This window comes from Oryctolagus cuniculus, chromosome 12, assembly GCF_051225735.1.
Source record: "Oryctolagus cuniculus isolate XC-2025 breed Fujian yellow rabbit chromosome 12, ASM5122573v1, whole genome shotgun sequence".
NCBI classification, from domain to species: Eukaryota; Metazoa; Chordata; class Mammalia; order Lagomorpha; family Leporidae; genus Oryctolagus; species Oryctolagus cuniculus.
In genome coordinates this window covers 118107697-118132307 of record NC_142878.1, presented here as the reverse complement: position 1 = coordinate 118132307, position 24611 = coordinate 118107697, and the positions used below count along the sequence as shown (strand labels likewise).

At 42.7% G+C, this 24611-nt stretch overlaps 1 protein-coding gene across 2 annotated transcripts in view; it reads right to left on the bottom strand.

Moving 5' to 3' along the window:
- Positions 1 to 1962: 1962 nt before the first annotated feature.
- The window catches only part of LOC138845456 (uncharacterized), a 51843-nt gene continuing 29194 nt past the window's right edge, over positions 1963 to 24611 (bottom strand). For both annotated transcript variants that reach the window (XM_089309596.1, XM_089309598.1), the window contains exons 2-4: positions 9173 to 9299; positions 8836 to 8928; positions 1963 to 5409 (exon numbers count right to left, since the gene is read on the bottom strand). In XM_089309596.1, coding sequence (XP_089165722.1) covers positions 3149 to 5409; positions 8836 to 8928; positions 9173 to 9296 — 2478 coding nt within the window. In that variant the 5' untranslated portion in view covers positions 9297 to 9299 and the 3' untranslated portion in view covers positions 1963 to 3148. The remainder of the gene's footprint in view (positions 5410 to 8835; positions 8929 to 9172; positions 9300 to 24611) is intronic.

The window sequence follows — 24611 nt, the reverse complement described above, 5'->3', positions numbered from 1 at the left end:
ACCAGGTTGCTAAATGAAAGATCTCTGTGAGTGAGATCCAAGCAGAAAGAACGGGCCGTCAAAGGAGATACCTTTCTCTGAAGGGAGGAGAGAACTTCCACTTTGATCATGGCCTTATCCAAATAAAGTTGGAATTTGTGAACTCAAGAGGCTTCCATAGCCTCGGCAGCTTGAGATAAGAGCCTTGGGTGATTACTGACATCATAAATAAGACTGTCAATTGTTAAATCAACAATGGGAATCACTGTGCACCTGCTTTCCATGTAGGACCTCTGTCCTCAATGTGTTGTACTATGTGAATTAATGGTAAAACTACTACTCAAGCTGGCGCCATGGCTCACTGGGCTGATCCTCTGCCTGTGGCACCAGCACACTAGGTTCTAGTCCCAGTTGTGGTGCCAGTTCTGTCCTGGTTGCTCCTCTTCCAGTCCAGCTCTCTGCTGTGGCCTGGGAAGGCAGTGGAGGATGGCCCAAGTTCTTCGGCCCTGCACCTGCATGGGAGACCAGGAGGAAGCACCTGGCTCCTTGCTTTGGATCGGAGCAGTGCACTGGCTGTAATGGTCATTTGGGGGATGAACCAATGGAAGGAAGTCCTTTCTCTCTGTCTCTCTCACTGTCTAACTGCCTGGAAAACACAAGAAAAACCTTTGCCCATCATTATGAAGGGATCAGACCCCTTCCATTGTTGGGTGGTTGGGTCCCTCCATCAAACCAGAGGCAATTGGGTTGCACCTGTGAGAGGCCTCCAGTGTCTCACTGCTGGTGGCTCTCCATGGGGTGAGACCTGTAAGAATTTTACAGTGGAAAGGAGCAAAGTTAATACACTCATAGGAGGTACCGTACTCTCCCCTCTGTTTTTTAAGCGTAGTCTTAAGGTCCTGCATGGGAAGTTAGTGCAAAGTAACTCCTATGGTTAATTTAAGAATTCACACTTTTTTGTGTGCTGTCAGTGATCACCCAAGGCTCTTGACATGAGCTGTCTAGGCTATGGAAGCCTTCTGAATCCACAAGCTCCATCAATATTTAGAGAAGGCTGTAAGCAAAGTGAAAGTTCTCCCTTTGAAGAGAGTACATCCTTCTTTGATGACCACTTCTTTCCACAGGACTCTCACCCAGGGAGACTCTCCATGTAGGCACACCTTTTTGCATAAGTGTCCTAACTTTCCATGCCTGAAATGCTCTTGTGGGCTTTTTAGCCAGACCAGAATGCCTTTAGGGATGACTCTGAGGTCATTGAGTGTTACTTAGAGCAATTGCCATTCTATGAGTCTGCTGTATGGACTGCTTCCCATGTTGAAGCATTTACTTCTCTTTAATTCTGTTAATTCTATTGATATGATCACTTTAACAATTGGTGCCTTCTATATGACCAACTTAAAACTTAATGCAATCAAATACAGTCACTTTTAACCTTAATCATATATATATATATATATATATATGTTAAAACTTAAGATGTCACTTTCACCATCTAGCCCAAGGGGATGAGAGACATTTCTGGAGAATCTGAACTTATGCTGAGGACTACACAGATCCTTTGTGTGGTTCTTTGGACAGAGCAGACAAATATTATACCCACTGGGGCTAGTACTCGGGCACTGGTCTCCATTGAGGAGAAGAGCCCAACTGAGCCGAAGATGCTTCCCTTCTGATTAAAAAAAGGAGAAATAAGACATGCCAAAATTGGGTGTGTCACCTGAGGCACATCCTTAACCCTGGAGACTGAACAGAGCTCTCTGGCCACATCCACTACAAGCCTCCAGAGATTCAGAGAAAGCAGAAAGTCCACTTATCTACAGTCATAGTACAAAGATAAAATCTGCCACAGTGGAAAAAAAATAAAAAAGAAGAAATCTTGCTGGTCTGGACAAGTGGTGGCAAATTCTTTCAATTTCTGTTTGTTATGAAAGGTCTTTATTTCACCTTCATTCACAAATGAGAGCTTTGCAGGGTATAATAATCTGGGATGACAGCTTTATTCTCTTCAGACTTGGACTAGATTTTGCCATTTTCTCTTAGCCTGCAGGGTTTCTGATGAGAAGTCTGCTGTGAGTCTAATTGGAGATCCTCTGAGAGTAATCTGATGTTTCTCTCTTAAGCGTTTTAGAATCTTGTCTTTTTGTTTCACTGTGGCAGTTTGATTACAATGTGTCATGGCAAGGATGTTTTCTGACCATGTCTATTCAAAGTTCTGTGTGCTTCCTGTACTTGGATGTCTCTTTCTTTTTCCAAACCCAGGAAGTTTTCTGCTAGTATTTCACTAAAAATGCCTTCTAATCCTTTCTCTCTCACCATGCCTGCAGGAACTCCTAGAACCAGAATGTTGGTCTTATTTTTTTTTTTTTATAGTATCCTGTAGATTCCCAACAGTCTTTTTTAGATTTCTAATCTCCTGGTCTTGTGTTTGGTTTGACTGTATACTTTCCTGTATAACATATGATTTCCATATAACATATGATTTATAAAGGCTTTTCCACACTCATTAGATTCATAAGGTTTCTGCCCTGTGTGAATTGTTTTGATATGAGGTATAACTTATAGAAAAAGGCTTTTCCACAGTCATTACATTTATAAGGTTATTTCCCTGTGTGAATCCTCTGATGCATTTGGAGTTGGAACTTAAAATCAAGTTTTTCTGCAGTCATTACACTCATGAAGTTTCAACACTGTGTGTATTCTCTGGTGCATTATGAGGTTTGACTTTTGTCCAAAGGCTTTTCCAGTCATTACATTCATAAGGTTTCTGCCCTGTGTGAATTCTCTGATGCATGATGAAGGTTGACTTATGGCTAAATGCTTTTCACAGTTATTACGATGAGTTTTCTACCCTGTGTGAATTCTCTGCTGTGATATGAGATTTGTCTTTTGTCCAAAGGCTTTTCCAAAATCATTACATTCATGAGGCTTCTTCCCTGTGGGAATTCTCTGATGTTTCCAAAGGATTGACTTTTATCCAGAGGCTTTCCCTTGGTCATTACATTCATGGGGTTTCTCCCCTGTGTGAATTCTCCAGTGTGATATGAGGTGTGATTTCCATACAAAGGCTTTTCCACAGTCATTACATTCATGAGGTTTCTGCCCTACATGATTTCGCTGATGTATCATGAGGCCTAACTTATGGCCAAAGGCTTTTCCACAATCATTACATTCATGAGGTTTCTCCCCTGTGTGAATTCTCTGGTGTACGATGAGGTGTGACTTTCGTCCAAAGGCTTTTCCAGTTATTACATTCATGAGGTTTCTCCCCTGTGTGAATTCGCTGGTGTACAATGAGGTGTGACTTTCGTCCAAAGGCTTTTCCACAGTCATTACATTTATGAGGTTTCTGCCCTGTGTGAATTTGCTGATGTTTCCTGAGGTCTGACTTTTGTCCAAAGGCTTTTCCACAGTCATTACATTTATGAGGTTTCTCCCCTGTGTGAATTCTCTGGTGCATTATGAGGCTTGACTTTTGTCCAAAGGCTTTTCCACAGTCATTACATTTATGAGGTTTCTCCCCTGTGTGAATTCGCTGGTGTATTTTGAGGTCTGACTTTTGTCCAAAGGCTTTTCCACAGTCATTACATTTATGAGGTTTCTCCCCTGTGTGAATCCGTTGGTGTATTTTGAGGTTTGACTTTCGTCCAAAGGCTTTTCCACAGTCATTACATTCATGAGGTTTCTGCCCTGTGTGAATTCGCTGGTGTATTTTGAGGTTTGACTTTCGTCCAAAGGCTTTTCCACAGTCATTACATTTATGAGGTTTCTCCCCTGTGTGATTTTGCTGGTGCACGATGAGGTCTGACTTTTGTGCAAAGGCTTTTCCACAGTCATTACATTTATGAGGTTTCTCCCCTGTGTGAATTCTCTGGTGCATTATGAGACTTGACTTTTGTCCAAAGGCTTTTCCACAGTCATTACATTTATGAGGTTTCTCCCCTGTGTGAATTCGCTGGTGTACGATGAGGTGTGAATTTCGTCCAAAGACTTTTCCACAGTCATTACATTTATGAGGTTTCTGCCCTGTGTGAATTTGCTGATGTTTCCTGAGGTCTGACTTTTGTTCAAAGGCTTTTCCACAGTCATTACATTTATGAGGTTTCTCCCCTGTGTGATTTTGCTGGTGCACGATGAGGTCTGACTTTTGTCCAAAGGCTTTTCCACAGTCATTACATTTATGAGGTTTCTCCCCTGTGTGAATTCTCTGGTGCACGATGAGGTTTGACTTTTGTCCAAAGGCTTTTCCACAGTCATTACATTTATGAGGTTTCTCCCCTGTGTGAATTCGCTGGTGTATGATGAGGTCTGACTTTCGTCCAAAGGCTTTTCCACAGTCATTACATTCATGAGGTTTCTCCCCTGTGTGAATTCGCTGGTGTATTTTGAGGTCTGACTTTTGTCCAAAAGCTTTTCCACAGTCATTACATTTATGAGGGTTCTCCCCTGTGTGAATTCGCTGGTGTATTTTGAGGTTTGACTTTCGTCCAAAGGCTTTTCCACAGTCATTACATTCATGAGGTTTCTCCCCTGTGTGAATTCTCTGGTGTTTGATGAGGTCTGACTTCCATAGAAAGCCTTTTCCATGATGAAGGCATTTATAAAGTTTCTCTCCTGTGTGAATTCGCTGATGGTTTATGAGGTATGACTTTCGTCCAAAGGCTTTTCCACAGTCACTACATTCATGAGGTTTCTCCCCGGTGTGAATTCGCTGGTGTATTTTGAGGCCTGACTTTTGTCCAAAGGCTTTTTCACAGTCATTACATTCAGAAGGTGAATTAAAACTGAGTGATTTTCCACAAGGTTTACATGTGTAAAGTTTTTCCCTTGTATTTAGTCTCTGGTTTATTGTAAGATGTGACTGGTGAATGACAGGTTCAACATACATAATGTACTTATAAAATTTCTTTCTTGTGTGAGTTTGTTGATGCATATTGAGGCTAGAATTTCCATAGATAGCCTTTTCTATTTGAGTTGCTTTTCCAAAAGTGACAGTTGATTTATTACAGTTTTCTGCCATATGAACCCTCTCAGATTTACAGAACATCTTTCTTGTGAAGACTTTTGCTTGTCCAGTGGGTCCAAATGGCTGCTTCATGATGTGAATCTTGTCATGCTGACCAAGAGGCTCACAGAACTGGAGAGGTTTTCCAGGTATCTTAGTGTTATCAAATTTCTCTTCACCCTGTAGTTGATCAGGCCCACTGGGGGGATACACAGTGTGACATTTATTGCATTCCTCAGGCTTCAATCCTGAATAGATTCCCTTTTGAATAATCAGTGTTGGAATATGGCTTGAATTTAAACTAAGTGTTTTTCTTAATTCAACTCTCTTGAGAGCTGATGTCTTCTTATTTTTCATAAAATCCTGATTCAGACTGTTGTCCTGACTTTCCTGGTTGATCCTAATCAGGTCATCCCTTTTCATGCCCACTGAAATGAGAAAAAGCAATCATGTCACTGAATCACATGTAACTGTTTCTCCTGGCAAACTCATGTAAAGGCAATGAAGTTACTTGTTATCCAAGTGGCATAAGATTTTCACAAAATCAGTATGAAGTACTTATTTGTGACCATTATATGGTTTTTCTCCTTAATACATTAATATACCATGAGGTTTCTCAATGTTCAAACATGATCCTTTTTACTATGGGAATTTGTCAAGGATGGTAGAATGACATTTGTGCTATGATGTGTGGGATGCCTGCATCTCAAAACAGTGTCAGTTTGAGCCCTGGCTACTCTGCTTTCAGTACAGCTCTCTGCCTATGTAAACTGGAAGGAAGCAGATAATGGTTCATGTGCCTGGGAACCTGTGAGAAACCAGGGAAGACTAGAGGGATTCTAGAGTTTTGGCTTCAGACTAGTTAGACCTAAGTGTTGCAGGCATCTGGGAAGTGAGATAATAGAGGACCTCTTTCTCTCTCTTCTCTCACTATCACTCTGCCTTTCACAAAGATGAAATATCTATAAAATATTTTAAAGAATGGAAAAGTATTTAATAAAAATATTCACCCACTACCTAGCAACCATTTTTTCCCTGTCCTTTTTCTCCAGTTTATTTTTATAAAAATTGTGTGCTTTTTGCTTCTCTGATATCTCCACCATAAACATGAAAAAGTTTTACTGATCATTTACTTGCAGGTGGAGAAGAGTGAAATGTGCCTGTACTTTAAGCAGGACAACATTTAAGGAGTAGGATTTGAATCTATGAGTGTCTCATGCTCAGTCTTCCTAGGTAAACATCATTTGTGGGATTTTTCAAATGAAAAACTACTTTGTCTCTACTCTATGACAGCTTCCCTAAATTCCTAAGGACACCCAACACCTTCAGCTTCTCAGAAGTACAACAGGTACAGAAAATTCCCAATATACCACTTTAGTTAAACACTCCCAATCAGTTTGAAGAATTTGTTTCTGCAAACTGGGATGTGCTCATCTTCTTTGAAAAGTGTTTTCTAGCTCATTCTGAAATCATCAGTGCTGGTTACCTCCTCTAAATTCTTTCTAGAAGCATTCCTGTGTGATAATTTGAATTTCTGGAGGCTTTTGATCAGTTGCCTCCTATTTTCACTGAAAGCTCCATTTCCTATGCTTTTCTTATCTTTTTATTTGCTTATTTTTCAATGATACTGAAAAATAAGAGAGAAATCATACTTCAAACTCCACCCTTAAAGAAATCTGAGCCACTCAACATAAACCCACAAGGCTACTTGACCTTGGGTCTCAAAATCTCATTACTTTCTTGGTGAGTCTAGGATCACTTATTTTCATGGTTTTTATAAGTTCATGCTTAGTTTAGGATTTCTTTTTTTCAAAGAATTATTTTATTTATTTGAAAGCTAAAATTATATAGAGAGATAGAGACAGAGAGAAGTCTTCCATCTGCTGGTTCACTCCCCATATAGGCACAACCAGTGCTGGGCCAAGATGAAGTTAGGAGCCAGGAGTGTCTTTCTTTCTTGTCTCCCACATGGGTACAGGGGGCCAAAGACTTGGGCCAACCTCTGCTCTTTTCTCAGGTGCATTAGCAGAGAGCTGGATTAGAAGAGGACTAGCTGGGACTTGAACTGGCACCCATATGCAATGCTAGTGTTGCAGGCTGGAGCTTTAACACACTGCATCATAGTATCATTCCTAGCTTCATAATTTCTGATGTCATAGCACAGAGGCTTACTCATGACCATCTTTTATTTTTAAAGATTTATTTGAAATTCAGAGTTACACAGAGAGGAGAGGCAAAGAGAGAGTAAGCTCTTGATCCAATGGTTCACTCCCCAATTGGCCACAACGGCCAGAACTGTGCTGATCTGAAGCCAGGAGCCAAGAACTTCTTCTGGGTCTCCCTCGGGTGCAGGGGTCCAAGGACTTGGGACATCTTCTACTGCTTTCCCAGGCCATAGCTGAGAGCTGGATCAGAAGTGGAACAACTGGTGCCCATATGGGATGCTGGTGCTTCAGGCTAGGGTGTTAATTCACTATGCCACAGCACCAGAAACATGATCATCTTTTAGCATTTACTTATTTACTTACTTGAGAGTCAGAGAGACAGAATGAGAGATAAAGACAGACTGAAACAGAGGTTTGCCAACTGTAGGCTCACTTCTCAAATGTTTCCAACAGACTATAATTTTCTTATTTATTTCAGAGGCACAGAGGAAAAAAAAGAAAGAGACTAAGAGAGAGCTCACATTTATTGATTCAGTCCTGAGCAAGTTCTATGCCTGGGCAAAATCATGAGTGGGAACTCAATCTGAGCAATGAGTTAGAAATAAGTTTCCAGGGGCTGGCATTGTGGTATAGCAGGTAAAGCCACCACCTGCAGTGCCAACACCACTTATGGGCACCAGTTTAAGTCCTAGCTGCTCCACTTCTGATCCAGCACTATGCTATGGCCTGAGAAAGCAGTAGAAGATGGCCCAAGTCCTTGGACCCCTGTATCCATGTGGGAGACCTGGAAGAAGCTCCTGGCTCCTAGCTTCAGATCAGTACAGCTCCAGCCATGACAGCCAATTGGGAAGTGAACCAGTGGATGGAAGATGGGAAGACCTCTCTCTCTTTCTCTCTCTGCCTCTCCTCCTTCTCGCTCTCTGACTTTCAAATAAATAAATCTTAAAAAAAAAAAAAAAAAAAACAGAAACAGGCCAGCGTGGCAGCTCAATAGGCTAATCCTCTGTCTCTGGCACCAGCACACCAGGTTCTAGTCCTGGTCATGGTGCCGGATTTTGTCCAGGTTGCCCCTCTTCCAGGCCAGCTCTCTGCTGTGGCCCAGGAGTGCAGTGGAGGATGGCCCAGGTCCTTGGGCCCTACACCTGCATGGCAGACCAGGAGAAGCACCTGGCTCCCGGCTTTGGATCAGCGCAGTGTGCCAGCCACAGCACACCGGCCATGGTGGCCATTGAAGGGTGAACCAATGGCAAAAGGAAGACCTTTCTCTCTGTCTCTCTCTCTCACTGTCCACTCTGCCTGTCAAAAAAAAAAAAAAAAAAAGAAAAATTAATCTTAAAAAAATAAGTTTCTTTATGTTGCCTAATTAACATGCATAGAAGGAACTAATAAGTGCATGAAGGAAAAGGTATGAAAGTATAGAGAAGGACAAGTTAGAATTTGGGGAATGTATCAAACCTAAATAAAAGCCTTAGTAACATCAGAAAATGACTGGATTTTTATTTTTAATCAAAGAACATCTTCACTAAGAACAAAAGTTAGAAAGATATTGGTATCTCTAAATGCCTGTGTCTGATGCACAAAACCAGCTGTCATCAGGAGTAAGGCTTGAGAAAAATTCATGGAAAGAACACCAGTCAACACCTGCACACTTTCTGCCTTGGCCTCCCTGTCTCTTATGTGCAGACTGACCTGGAAGGCTCTCATTCAAGCATTCGTCCACCATCCATGGCTCTGCTCCTTGCTCCAACTTGAAGATTAAGTCAGGTTTGGTAATGCAGTGCCCTATTAATGGAAACAAAGTAAGACTTTGTGAAATCACTATCTTGGGTTATTTAAAGGACTACAGCTTGGTTCAGGAGCTATGCAACAAATGTTCCAATTTGAATCTTTTGTTAGGTGGTAGATGTTCAGATTATTCATGGACTCAAATTCTAATCCTGCCCAATATTAAACATTATAAACTGTTCCCTTATTTATCAAATAGCAAGAAAATGTTATCACTGGGCATGTGAAGGGTGTCACTCACCCAAGGAGAACAGGCTGCTGTAGGTCTCCAGCATCACATCTCTGTACAGAATTTTCTGAGCATTGTTCATTTTCTGCCATTCCTCCCATGTAAAGTACACAGCCACATCTTCAAATGCTGTCATCACCTATAATAATACACTTCCAGTCAACATATTAACTCCATCACAAAATAAACACTGACAGTTGTGTATGGTTATGAAGGAAAAAAGGAAGGATATGGTGTCACATTAGACTTGTTGAGTGTTTAGAAAGCCACACAGAACATTCAACAGAGTCAAACCCATGATCTACTGGCTGTGAGAAATGCCCAAGCTAGAGGGAAACAGGAGGTTCAAATCACAAAGGCCACATCTGTCAAGGGGAATTGCACAGCAGGCTAGAAGAGGGGCAATACTGACTCTTGAATGGGCAATGTCAAGGAGAAGTATGTAGAAGCATCGAGAAAAAAAGACAAGAAACCATCAGTGAAATTACGATGGGAATGAACAGAAAACAATTTCCAGGAAAACACCATGCATATCATTTCCAATATGTCAGAGAAAAAATATATTAAAAGACAGGGCAGACATTTAGCTTAGTGTTGTTTATGATGCCACCTCAGAGTGTCTATGATTTCCAATGCCAGCTCTAGTTTCTAGCTCCCAGATAATGCAAACCTGGGGAAGCAATGGTGATGTCACCAATGAAGGAGGCCTAGATTCCATTCCTCAATCCTGGCTTCAGTCCTACCCCACCTATTTGGTATGGTTATCTAGGAAGTGAATTAATGTGTCAAAGCTCTCTCTCAGTCCATCAACTTTTTTCTCTATCAAGCTAATAAATAATTTTAAGTAAGAAAATACAGGTAAGACAAAGAATACAAATTAGCTTTTGCCCTTGTCTATGATTATTCTACTGATAAACAATTGAAATAACATTATACCGGCTGGCACCGCAGCTCAATAGGCTAATCCTCCACCTAGTGGTGTGGCACACCAGGTTCTAGTCCCGGTTGGGGCACCGGATTCTGTCCTGGTTGCCCCTCTTCCAGTCCAGCTCTCTGCTATGGCCCGGGAGTGCAGTGGAGGATGGCCCAAGTGCTTGGGCCCTGCACCCCCTGGGAGACCAAGAGAAGCACCTGGCTCCTGGCTTCAGATCAGCACAGTGCACCAGTCGCAGCGCACCAGCCGTGGCGGCCATTGGAGGGTGAACCAATGGCAAAAAAAAAAAAAAAAGGAAAACCTTTCTCTCTGTCTCTCTCACTGTCCACTCTGCCTGTAAAAAAAAAAAAAAAATAAAGAAATAAAGAAATAACATTATATCTAATTAAAGTGAAAGCAATGGAAATACTTGCCCAAAACATTCAAATGATAAACATTTGAAATAACATTATACATAATTAAAGTGAAAGCAATAGAATTATTTGCCCAAAAAGAGAACCTGGGAATGTCTGCAGTACAATCTGCATTTGTGACTCACTGAGAAAAATGCTTAGAGATTTATTTCAGAACCTGCAATAGTCACCAGAATTGTGATCCAGCAGGCTAAGCCTCCACCATCAATGTTGGCATCCCATGTAAACAGAGGACTTGAGTCCTTGCTGCTCCACTTCCAATCTAGTTCCCTGCTAATCTGATTGAAAGAGCAGTGAAAATGGCTTGAGTATTTGGATCCTTCCACCAGTGTGGGAGACCCATGGAGACCCAGGCTCCTGGCTTTGGCCTGGCCCAGTCCCAGCCATTGTGGGCATTTGGGGAATGAAACAGTAGATAGAAGATATCTCCTTTTGTCTCCCTGTCTCTCCCAATCTCTGCAAGTCCACCTTTCAAATAAATATTTATTTATTTATTTATTTATTTGAAAGTCAGAGTTACACAGAGAGAGGAGAGGCAGAGAGAGAGAGGTCTTCCATCTGCTGGTTCAGTCCCCAATTGGCTGCAATGGCTGGAACTGCACCAATCTGAAGCCAGGAACCAGGAGCTTCTTCTGGGTCTCCCACATGGGTTCAGGGGCCCAAGGACCTGGGCCATCTTCCACTGCTTTCCCAGGCCATAGTAGAGAGCTGGAGCAGAAGTGGAGCAGCTGGGTCTCAAACTGGTGCCCATATGGAATGTCAGTGCTTTAGACCAGGGCATTAACCCACTGAGCCACAGAGCTGACCCCATGTTTTCCATTTTAATTAACTAGTATACTGGGACCGGCACTGTGGCATAGCAGGTGAAGCCACTGCCTTCAGTGCTGGCATCCCATATTGGTGCCAGTTCAAGTCCCAGTGGCTTCACTTCCAATCCAGCTCTCTGCTATGGCCTGGGAATTCAGTAGAAGATGGCCTAAGTCCTTGGGCCCCTGAACCCATGTGGGAGACCCAGAAGAAGCTCTTCACTTCTAGCTTTGGATCAGTGTAACTCCGGCCATTGTGGCCAACTGGGGAGTGAACCAGCAGATGGAAGACTCTCTCTCTCCCTCTGCCTCTCTGAAACTCTGACTTTCAAGTAAATAAAAAAAAAATCTAAAAAAATAAATAAATAAACTAGCATTAAACACCTAAAATGAGTACTGACAAGCTGGGGAATAATTTAAAAAAAAAAAACACTTACAGGTGATATATTAATTTTCTTTCCTCTTAGAAACATGTGGAGGACCCAGAATCATACCTGGGAGAGAAGGTGAATGGCAGGAGTTCAAAGAAAACTCTGGAGGCCAACGCTGTGGCATAATGGGTAAAGCTGCTGCCTGCAGTGCCAACATTCCATATGGGTTCTGGTTCGAGTCCTGCCTGCTCAACTTACAATCTAGCTTTCTGCTATGTCCTGAGAAAGCAGTGAAACATGGTCCAAGTCCTTGGGCCACTGCACCTGCATGGGAGACCCTGAAGCTCTTGGGTCTTGGCTTTGGATCGGCTGAGCTCCAGCCTTTGCAGTAATTTGGAGGGTGAGCCAGCAGATAGAAGACTTTCTCTCTCTGCAACTCTTTCAATAAATAAATGAAATCTTAAAAAAAAAAAAAAAAAAACACCCTCTGGTTTCCTTCTGCACTGAACAGTGCGAAAAAAAGGATACAATAGAATGAATAAAGAATAATAAATACATTAACCAAGAAAACATCAGCTTCACTGTGGAGGAATAAACCTGTAAAAATAGAAATACATAGGAAAATGCACCCACCTATATTAAGTGGCAGAGATTAAACAGAAGTTATCATTGGTTTAACGAAAGCATTATCTACGAATTTTGTAAAATAATAATGTAAAAGTAAAAATAAATGTTGAGTGTTCAAATGAATGAGGTTATCAGAGGTAAACATTATGTTGTTATTAAAGTTTATACTAAAGAAAGTTAACAAATGCACATAATGTATATTTAATGCAGTGCACTTTACCAGTAATGATTCCAAGTAGCACCTTTCCCTGAATTCATCCCTTCACAAAACCCTGGATTGGGGCTGGCACTTTGGCCTAGTGGGTAAAACTGCCACCTGCAGACTGGCATCCCATATAGGCACTGGTTTGATTCCCAGCTGCTCCACTCTGATCCAGCTGTCTGCTATGGCCTGGGAAAGCAGTAGAAGATGGCCTAAGTCCTCGGGCCCCTGTACCCATGTGGGAAACCCAGAAGAAGCTCCTGGATCCTGGCTTTGGATTGGCACAGCTCTGGCCATTGCAGCCAACTGGGGAGTGAACCAGCAGATGGAAGAGCTCTCTCTCTCTCTCTCTGCCTCTCCCTCTCTCTGTGTGTGTAACTCTTTCAAATAAATAAATAAATCTTTTAAAAAAAAAAGACCCTGAATTTCACCATTTCACTTGATTTACCCAATGAGATACCAGTAAATGTGATAGAAAGAGACAATTTGTTAAAATATTTATTTGTATGAAAGAGTTACATAGAGAAGGAGAGGCAGAGAAGAGAGAAAGGGGGACGGAGAGAGGGAGGGAGGGAGGGAGGGAGGGAGAGAAGGAGGAGAAAGAGAGGTCTTTGAACTGCAGGTTCACTCTCCAGATGGCTGCAATGGCTGGAGCTGTGTAGATCCAAAGATATGAACCAGGAGCTTCTTTCAGGTCTCCCACAAGGGAGCAGGGGCCAAAGGACTTGGGCCATCTTCTACTGTTTTCCCAGGCTGTAGCAAAGAGCTGGATCAGAGGTGGAGCAGCCGAGTCACAAACTGACACCCATATGGGATGCTGGCACGACAGGTGGTGTCACAGAACCAGCCCCAGAAATAGACAATTTGTAAAGTATTTGCCTTCTCAGATTTCTTTTTCTGACAGTTATCTTCTGAAAAACCCTGGGGCCTGCCTGTTGAAGAGATAGTATGTAGGCTGGCGCTGTGGCTCACTAGGCTAATCCTCTGCCCATGGCACTGGTACTCCAGGTGCTAGTCCCAGTTTGGGTGCCGGTTCTGACCCAGTTGCTCCTATTCCAGTCTATCTCTTGGCTGTGGCCTGGGAAGGCAGTGGAGGATTGCCCAAGTTCTGGGGCCCTGCACCCACATGGGAGATCAGGAGGAAGTGCCTGTCTCCTAGCTTTGGATCAGCACAACATGCTGGCCATAGTGGCCATTTGGGGGGTGAACCAATGGAAGGAAAACATTTGTCTCTGTCTCTCTCTCTCACTAACTCTGCCTGTCAAAAAAAGAAAAAAAGAGATAATATGTAGCCAAGATTCACCACAAACCCCAGACACTTAAGTGAAGCCTCAATCAGTTCCCCAAATGGCTAAACTCTCATTTCTGCTCCTGGACTGATCATAGGAACTGCCCAGCTGAGTACAGCCCATAACACAGAGTCAGAACTGCAAATCAAATGGCTATTTGTTAAGCCATTGTGTTTTCTGATTTGTCCTACATCAAATGCTGATATATATCAGTAAGTATGGAAGAAAGTTGAATTACATGCAATCTACAATGCATACAACTTCAAAATTTCATTTAGCAGTTCCTATAAAGCAGGGCCAGCATTGTAAACAAGTAAACCTGCTGTCTGCAATACAAGCATCCCATATGAGCACTGGTTCATGTTCTGGCTGTTCTGCTTTTGACCCAGCTTCCTGCTGATGGCCTGAGAAAAGCAATGGAAGATGATCCAAATACTTGGGCAAATGCTACCAATGTGGGAGACCCAGATGAAGATCTTGGTTCCTGGCCTCATTCTTTCCTGGCCCTGCTCAAGGAAACCATCTGTGATGTGAACAAGCAGAAGGAAGATCTCTCTGGGTCTCTCCTCTATATACAATATTTTCAAATAATTTTTTTAAAAAACTTAGAAAAAAGCTCCTATAAACAAAATCTTTGCCTATCAATTAGACCTTAGAAAAGCTGCTGATACTAAAAAAAAAAATAAAAAATAAAAAAAAAAGAGTCCTGGGATTCATAAAAATAAATTATCTGGAGACCATAAGGTTGTTCTTCACATTTTGGCTTATATATATGCTCATTGTGTTCTTTTGGTTTATATTTTAAGAAGCTTATTATCATATGAAATCTAATTTAATATAATTTTACTATCTCAGAAGGCAGGATAAAGGTTCACAGTAATTTTCTGTAGCTGCATGTATACTGCATATTGTTCAAGAAGAAATTACTGAAATGGGAAAATTTTTATGATATGCTTTTTGTTTTTTTTAAAGATGTATTTATTTATGTGAAAGTCAAATTTATGCAGAGAGAGAGAGAGAGAGAGAGAGAGATCGATCTTCCATCTGATGGCTCACTCTGCAAATGGCTGCAATGGCCGGAGCAGCACCAACCAAAGCCAGGACCCAGGAGCTTCTTCCAGATCTCCCACAGGGGTGCAGGGACCCAAGGACTTGAGCCATCTTCTACTGCTTTCCCAGGCCATAGCAGAGAGCTGGATCAGAAGTGGAGCAGCTGAGTCTTGAACCCATGCCAATATGAGATGTGGGCACTTCAGGCCAGGGCATTAACCCACTGTGCCACAGCACCAGCCTCATGATATGTTTTTTGAAGTCATACACTCAAAACACAGCATTAGTAGCAAAAGGGAAGACATGCTCATGAAAGTTTTCTAAAGCAGTATTATTTGAACTGGTGACAATTTCTGAAATGGATCTAAAAATAAATGTTTTTTAATTAAGTGTGGCAAGATAGAGAACATTAGACAGAAGTTAAGGTGCTGGGTATTTACAAATCATGTGAAACTACACAAAGCACTTTTCTCCTGAAATACAATTTGTTTCATCTTTTTTTACAGAGATCCTGGCAAAACTTCCTTGAGCTACCAGGAAGGACTATTAGAATACAGGGGGCAGGAGTCCTCCAAGATGGTGGAATAGGGAGGGAGCACACTGATAGTCCAGGAAAAAATAGTTTAATAAAAGTGGAGATACTATAGTTTCAGGGAAGTTAGGGGGAAAAACTGCAGAAGAAACTCTTCCAGAACTAGTGGGACATGGTGGACCTATGTGGAGGGCATGGGTGCCCATGGCTCGGGACCCCAGCTGCCGAGTCTACACACCAGCACTGGAAAGGGAGGTGAGGCAAAACCTCAGTAGCCCAAGACATTTGCAGGGAAGTCACAGGAAGAGCCTAGAGGGAATGAGGCTTGAAACCCTGTGGGGGAAAGTCTACCAGGCTAACTAAAAGAGAGAAATAAAATAAATAAAATAAAATAGAATAAAATAAAAGGGACCAGTATGGACATGATTCTCTGTCTCCACTCACCTTACATAGGTGAGCAAGACAAAGAGCAGGCACCATTTTGGACATATGTAAAAGCTGTGCTGACTCTGGTGGGGAGAAATAAAAGGAGGTTAGGACCTAGTGAATGTGTGGGAGCTTATGAACTGTGACTGTGAAAAAAAAAAAAAAAAACTGAGGGTGTGTGAGAGAACTCATGGAGTTTCTGAGATGTGAGTACTCTTGGGAGACGCCGAAAACTTGGTAACCTTGGCAACCCGGTGGAAGACTGCAGGGGAATCTGAGCTTACACTGAGGACTGAACAGATCCTTTGTGTGGTCCTTGGGACAGAGCAGATGAATATTACACCCACAGGGGCCAGAGCTCAGACATTGACTGCGTTCAGTTCCACTCAGCTGTGTGGAATTACTTCCCTTCTTAATAAAAAAAAAGAGAGAGAGAGAGAGAGAGAGAGAGAGAAAGAGAAAAAATTTAATACACCTAACCTGGGTATGTCACCCTTAACCCTGAAGAATCAAACAGAGCTCTCTGGCCACACCCATCACAAGCCTCTAAGGATCCATCAAAAGCAGACAGTCCACTTAATCGAGTCATAGTATAACAAGAAAAACCACAACAGCAAAAAAAAAAAAAAAAAAAAAAAAAGAAGCAACCAAAGTGTGGGGAGCAACTCGGACTATACTGTTACTGGAATTAAGACTTATTCTATACATCTGCTCTCCCACAATATGGCACTGGGAGAGGAGCAAACAGCTTCTACCCAGCTGCCTCTCACCAACTTGACAAGCTGCAGGAGCTGCTCCTGATTGGAGGAGAGCAGCGTACTCGGCATGTGGGTAGCAGAGTTGGGATTGGTGGAAAAGGACTATAAAGGAGGAGAGAGACAACATGCACCAGGAACATCTATCTGGAGGAACACCTGTGCAGACCCCGAGAGAGCCGGCCGACGGTGTGCCACTCCCCTGCGGAAGTGGGGAAAGTGGCAGGGGGAGCCGCCCTTCCACGGAGGTGGAAGGTACGGTAGCCAACCCGGGAAGAACCAGCAGCAAACCCGGGGAGGGCTGAGCAGACGAAACCCTGCAAGATATAGCACAGGCAAGGACTTCTTGGAACATACCCCGGAGGCACAGACAGTCAAAGCCAAAATTAACAATTGGGATTGCATCAAATTAAGAAGTTTCTGTACTGCAAAAGAAACAGTCAGGAAAGTGAAGAGGCAACGGACAGAATGGGAAAAAATATTAGCAAACTATGCAACAGATAATGGGTTAATAACCAGAATCTACAAAGAAATCAAGAAACTCCACAACATCAAAACAAATATCCCACTTAAGAGATGGGCCAAGGACCTCAATAGACATTTTTCAAAAGAGGAAATCCAAATGGCCAACAGGCACAGGAAAAAATGTTCAAGATCACTAGCAATCAGGGAAATGCACATCAAAACCACAATGAGGTTTCACCTCACCCCGGTTAGAATGGCTCACATTCAGAAATCTACCAACAAAGATGCTGGCCAGGATGTGGGGAAAAAGGGACACTAACCCACTGTTGGTGGGAATGCAAACGGGTAAAGCCACTATGGAAGTCAGTCTGGTGATTCCTCAGAAACCTGAAGATAACCCTACCATACAACCCAGCCATCCCACTCCTTGGAATTTACCCAAAGGAAAGTAAATTGGCAAATAATAAAGATGTCCATACCATAATGTTTATTGCAGATCACTTCATAATAGCTAAGACCTGGAACCAACACAAATGCCCATCAACAGTAGACTGGATAAAGAAATTATGGGACATGTACTCTATAGAATACTATACAGCAGTCAATACCAATGAAATCTGGTCATTTGCAACAAAATGGAGGAATCTGGAACACATCATGCTGAGTGAAATAAGCCAGTCCCAAAGGGACAAATACCATATGTTCTCCCTGATCGGTGACAACTAACCAAGCACCTAAAAGGAAGCCAGTTGAAGTGAAATGGACACTTTGAGAAACAGTGACTTGATCACCCCTTTTCCTGACTATTGATGTACAACTTAGTACTTTATCCCTTTTAGTTTTTTTTTTTTTTTTGGTTGTTCTACTTAATACTTTGGTTGAATTCTGTAATTAACACACAGTTATTCTTAAGTGTTGAACTTTAACTGAAAAGTGGTCCTTGTTAAATATGAGTGGGAATAAGAGAGGGAGGAGATGTACAATTTGGAACATACTCAATCGGACTTGCCCCAAATGGTAGAGTTAGAAATGTGCCAGGGGATTCCAATTCAATCCCATCAAGGTGGCATGTACCAATGCCATCTCACTAGTCAAACTAATCAGCTTCAGTTCAGAATTGATCATAGTGATAGGATTAAGAGTCAAAGGGATCACATAAGCAAGACTAGTATCTGCTAACATTAACTGATAGAATTAAAAAGGAGAGAATGATCCAACATGGGAAGCCGGATACACAGCAGACTCATAGAATGGCAGATGCCCTAAACAGCACTCTGGCCTCATAATCAGCCCTTAAGGCATTCGGATCTGGCTGAAGAATCCATGAGAGTATTTTAGGCATGGAAAGCTAAGACACACTGGATAAAAAAATAAAAAAATTAAAAAAAATAAAAACCTAAATGAAAGATCCCTGCGAGTGATATCTCAATGGATAGAACAGGCCTTCAAAGAAGGAGCTACCTTTCTCTGAAGGCAGGAGAGAACTTCTACTTTGACTATGACCTTGTCTAAATAAGATCTAAATAAGATCTAAATAAGATCACAACTCTCTTTTGATTGCTGGTCCAGAACTTCTGTTACCACCAAGTTTTGAAAACTAATGGATGAGGTAAGGTAATATCAAGTATATCTTGTTCACTCTGGTCAGTATGATCCATAACTGCTTGGACCATGCAACTAGGTTCTTTACTTTTTAATGACTCTTGTCTCTGCTCTGAGCCTGAAGGTGTTATCTCAGAGAGCATTAAGTTGTATTCTGTTAGAAAAAGATTCCTATTTATTGAGCTCCCTTCTTCAAATGCCATAAAAACTTCTCACTTCCAAAGGATATGGGACTGTCCCCCAGTACCCAAACTTCCATGTTCCCAGAAACTATGTATTCTATAAGTTCTGTAACCTTGAATGAGTAGCACTGGGCAGGCTATACAGTGCAGGAATTGAGAAACTTCATTTAAAGAAGATACACCAGAAATCCCATAAATGCAATTGCAACACAGTGTAAGTCAGCATGCACACATCTCACAGTAAAGATATTTCACTAGTATTGTTGCTATACTCATCTTAAAGATGAGTAAACAGTGACAGAGGTGCAACCTACATTCAGCTCATATACAATTCAGCTCAAGTGGTCTGAATACCCATCTCCATCCCATGGCCATCTTGTATGAGACTAGTTGTCTACAGAAATTTTAGAACCCCTTTCTGTATTGCTGGAGACCCACTGGTCTTCTGTCAGACACATTATCTTCTTTTTTAAAAAAAAAAAAAGATTTATTTTTATTTATTTGACAGGCAGAGTTACAGAAAGGGGTAGAGACAGAGAGAGAGGTCTTCGATATGCTGGTTCACTCCCCAGATGGCCACAACTGAGCTGTGCCAATCCGAAGACAGGAGCCAGGAGCCAGGAGCTTTTTCTGGGTCTCCCACATGGGTGCAGGGGTCCAAGGACTTGGGCTGTCTTCCACTGCTTTCCCAGGCCACAGCAGAGAGCTGGATCAGAAGAGGAGCAGCCGGGATTAGAACCAGCACCCATATGGGATGCTGACACTTCAGCCCAGGGCGCTAACCCACTGAGCCACAGCGCTAGCCCCTTATCTTCTGACCAAAAAAAAAAAAATCCTTGAAAATCCAACATTATTTATTCCTTCCATGGCTTTGGAACTAAGGATCTACCACTGGTATCCCTTCCTGAACCAGCCAAGGTCTATAGGGTGTACCTGAAAGAGATTATAATGCCTCCAATCTACAACTGCACCTATGCCATCAAGAGACAGGAACCTGCCCTGCTCTCCAAAGTTCCTTTTACCCCCACACTAACATTCACAGACATAGAAACCAATCACACAGTCCTTGAGCAATATGAGGACAGCTTCAGGACCAGAAATTCTCTAAAGATGGTGGGAGTGGTCGCAATGGCATATGCTGAGAAGGAAAACAAAGGAGACTTTCCATCATCTTTCCCTGTTGAATCACGGGCTGATGAAGCTACTTTCCCTGTAAAACAGTACACACCTCCGTTAGGAAGAAATTTGCTGGAAAATCAACCTCTTAGGATACAGCGAGGATACATAAAACTTGTCTAACCACATGAAGTGCTCACATAATATTCCAATTCCTCATTAATTCCTGGCTTGGCAAATACATTTGAAAGAAACATACTATAAGTTGGCTGGCACCACGGCTCACACGGCTAATCCCCCACCTGCGGCACCAGCACCCTGGGTTCCAGTCCCAGTCGGGGTGCTGGATTCTGTCCCAGTTGCTCCTCTTCCAGGCCAGCTCCCTGCTGTGGCCCGGGAGTGCAGTGGAGGATGGCCCAGGTCCTTGGGCCCTGCACCCACATGGGAAACCAGGAGAAGCACCTGGCTCCTGGCTTCAGATCAGTGCGATGCGCTGCCCGCAGTGGCCATTGGTGGGTGAACCAACGGCAAAAGAAAGACCTTTCTCTCTGTCTCTCTCACTCTCCACTCTGCCTGTCCAAAAAAAGAAAAAAAAAAAGTGGCAAATGTGTTTTTGCTGAAAGCTTTTCCAACAGCTCCTCAGTCTAGTTTGCCTTCACTTTGAAAAGACTCTTTTTCTAGGGTATACATGAGCATTCATTGACTTGGCCATCAAACATAATTTTTGCAAAGAATTTAACTGTACCCAGCTTTTATCAGGAGCACAAGAATATATCACATTGATGACTTCTTCCCTTTATGAGACTATTTGACACACTTGTGAAGAACATACAATGCTAATACCTTTTAGTCCTTCCTGGGTTTTGGTGCAATGCATGCCTCATTTAAAAAATTAATTGTCATGGATGCTACAAATCAGCCCAGCTTATATGGCCCCTCCTTCCAATGAAAAGTCAAATTGAATTCTGTAGGCACTATCCTTAGTGCTCTCAGTGACTTCTTTTTTTTTTTTTTTTTTATTTTTGACAGGCAGAGTGGACAGTGAGAGAGAGAGACAGAGAGAGAAAGGTCTTCCTTTTGCCGTTGGTTCACCCTCCAATGGCCGCCGCTTCAGCCGGCGCACCGCGCTGATCCGATGGCAGGAGCCAGGATCCAGGTGCTTTTCCTGGTCTCCCATGGGGTGCAGGGCCCAAGCACCTGGGCCATCCTCCACTGCACTCCCTGGCCATAGCAGAGAGCTGGCCTGGAAGAGGGGCAACCGGGACAGAATCCGGCGCCCCAACCGGGACTAGAACCCGGTGTGCCGGCGCCGCAAGGTGGAGGATTAGCCTATTGAGCCACGGCGCCGGCCCTCAGTGACTTCTTCACTCGTGGAGCTCATATGCCTTCTAAATTCTCTGGATCATTTGTGATATCCATTACTTCTCAAGGGCTGTGATGCAAGGAATAACCTCTCTTGGAACCTTGCTATGTGCCAGTAAAATTAAATTAGATTTCTATTAATTGTGCTATATTGGAAAAATAGTCACCTACATACCTTGAGCCTGTGATTCTCCAAACCTTGTTATCTAGTAGGACTTTGGCCATGGATATAGAACAGTAAAACATGAGAATGGCTACTAAGACCTCCTTAATAGATGATGGACCTAAACTTGGCATACTCCATTTGGCAAAGGGGATGGCTTCCAATGTCTGCTGTCTATGTCCAGATGCCAGGGTACAGCAGGAGGTCACTATTCTAATGATAAAAAAGAAAAACCATTTAAGTTCAGCTGGACACCATTTTGCTGACTGTTGATCTCGTTACTGTTAATCCGGATGCCTTCACTGATGACAATCCAGAGACCCAAAGTAGTCACAGCCATTATCTGCTAACAAAAGCTTAAACCAAGAGTGAAGAATTAGTATCCATTATATCACAATTCCTCAGAACCCATCTAGTCCAAACCTTGAGAGTTGGAAGCTGTTATACTTGGCCCACCCATAAATAGGACGTTAATTGTCCCAGATGGGCTCTATATCCTTGTACTGCAAGGAGGATGTCACAGATATTGATGCTCCAAACTTATCCAGCTCCCTGCTAATGTGTCTGGGAAAGCAGCAAAGGCTTGCCCAAATGCTTGGGCCCCTGAACCCATGTGATATCTGGAAGAAGCTCCTATCTTACGAGATCAGCCTGGTCTAGCCCCAGTCATTGCAGCCATTTTGGAGGAGAACAAACCAGAAGGAAGATCAGTCTCTCCCTTTCTCACTCTAACACTGCCTTTCAAATATATAAATAAATCTTTTAAAATGTAATCATTTCAATAGATTCCTCAGTGCTCAATCATGATGACTTTTGCCTCCTTAAGAACATTTTCATTTATTTTTTAAAGATCTGTTTATTTGAAAGGTAGAGAGGGGGCTGGTGTTGTGCTGCAGTATGCCAAGCTGCCATCTGTTATACTGGCATCCCATATAGTCACCAGTTCAAGTCCCACTTGTTCCACTTCTGATTTAGCTTCATGCTAATGGTCTGATAAAGAGTGGAAGATGGCCCAAGCACTTGGGCTCCTGCCACCCCCATGGGTGACTCAGAAGAAGCTCCTGGTTTCAACAAGGCCCAACACTGGCCATTGGAGCCACCAGGGGAGTGAACGAGATGATGGAAGATCTCTCTATGTCTCTCTCTCTCTCTCTGTGACTTTCAAATAAAGAATTAAATAACTTGATAGGGAGCCAAGATGGCGGAATAGTGAGGGCGCGCACCGATAGTCCGGGAAAATTTAGTTTAATAAAAGGGGAGTTACGGTAGCCGCAGAAAAAAAGAACCAGGAAAAAATTGCACGGGAATCGTGAATCGGAGGACCTACTGGGAGAACAAGGTCGCCCACCGCGCGGAAGCCAAGTCGCGGGACCCAGCCGCAGAAGCCCCAGGGTCGGCACGCCAGTGCTCCAAGGGGAGTGCACGCCACACAGACAACAGCGGGGAGACTTGGGACGCTCAGGGCTCCGAGTCCACACATCGGCGCTGGAAGGGGAGGTGAGCTCAATAACCCGAGACATTGGTGGGGAAACGGGGGTCAGAATCTAGAGGGGGGCCGGAAAGTGCAGCAAACTCACTACCGGAAAGAAGGAAAAAAAAAGCTTCGGGGTTTCTCTTCCCCCTAACCTTGCAAAGGTTACAAGGCTGCAAGGCTTGAAGAGACAAAGAGCAGGCCTCCTCTCTGGATTTACATATCAATCGGGGAGAGCTAAGGAACTGAGTCACTACAATTCAGTAGCCTAGGCAACCCAGTGGGAGTCCAGAGGAGCCAAAGACTGGAAGCTAAATACCATCAATTCTGCACAGCCATGCCCTATGGTGTTACTTACCCCCTGAATAAATAAAATAAATAAATAAATAAAAAGAGAGAGATTTACCACACATAACCTGAGGGTGTCACCTTTGCACACCCTTAACCAGGAAGAACCAGGCAGAGCTCTCAGGCCGCACCCATCTCAAGCCTCCAAGGCTCCTCCAACAGCAGGCAGTCCACTTAACACGGACACAGTATAAAATAAAAAAAAAAAAAAAAACGCACAGTGACGCAAGAAGAATTAACTATGCCAAGTAACAAACACAGAAATAGAGGGAGCAAGATCAACGATGACACTATGATGCCTCCAAATAAGCAAAACACCCCAAGCCAAGAGTATGAAGATGATGAGATAGAAGAAATGCAAGATACGGATTTCAAAAAATTTATGATAAGAACATTTAGAAGTTTTCAAAAGCAAATCCTTGAACTACAGAAATCCTTAATGGACAAGATTGAAAATCTCTCTCGTGAAAACGAAATTTTAAGGAAGAGTCAAAATGAAACTCAGAAACTAGTAGAACAGGAAAGTGTAATAGTGAAGAGAAATCAAAATGAAATGAAGAGCTCAATAGATCAAATGACAAACACATTAGAAAGCCTTAAAAACAGAATGGGTGAAGCAGAAGAGAGAATATCGGACTTAGAAGATAGAGCACAGGAAAACATACAGTCAAACCAAAGAAAAGAAGAGGAAATTAGAAACCTAAAAAATATTGTTGGGAATCTACAGGATACTATTAAAAAAACCAACATTCGAGTTCTAGGAGTTCCTGAAGGCATGGAGAGGGAGAAAGGATTGGAAGGCCTTTTTAGTGAGATACTAGCAGAGAACTTTCCAGGTTTGGAGAAGGACAGAGATATCCTAGTACAGGAAGCTCATAGAACCCCCAATAAACATGACCAAAAGAGATCCTCACCACGACACGTGGTAATTAAACTTACCACAGTGAAACATAAAGAAAAGATCCTAAAATGTGCAAGAGAGAAACGTCAGATTACTCTCAGAGGATCTCCAATCAGACTCACAGCTGACTTCTCATCAGAAACCCTACAAGCTAGGAGGGAATGGCGAGACATAGCACAGGTGCTAAGAGAGAAAAATTGCCAGCCCAGAATATTATATCCTGCCAAGCTCTCATTTGTGAATGAAGGTGAAATAAAGACCTTTCATAGCAAACAGAAATTGAAAGACTTTGTGGCCACTCGTCCGGCCCTGCAAAAGATACTTAAAGATGTGCTACACTCAGAAACACAGAAACACGGCCATCAATATGAAAGAAGGGAAAGGAAGAACACCTACCAGTAAAAGAGCATGGGAAGCTCAAAGCATAGACTAGAAA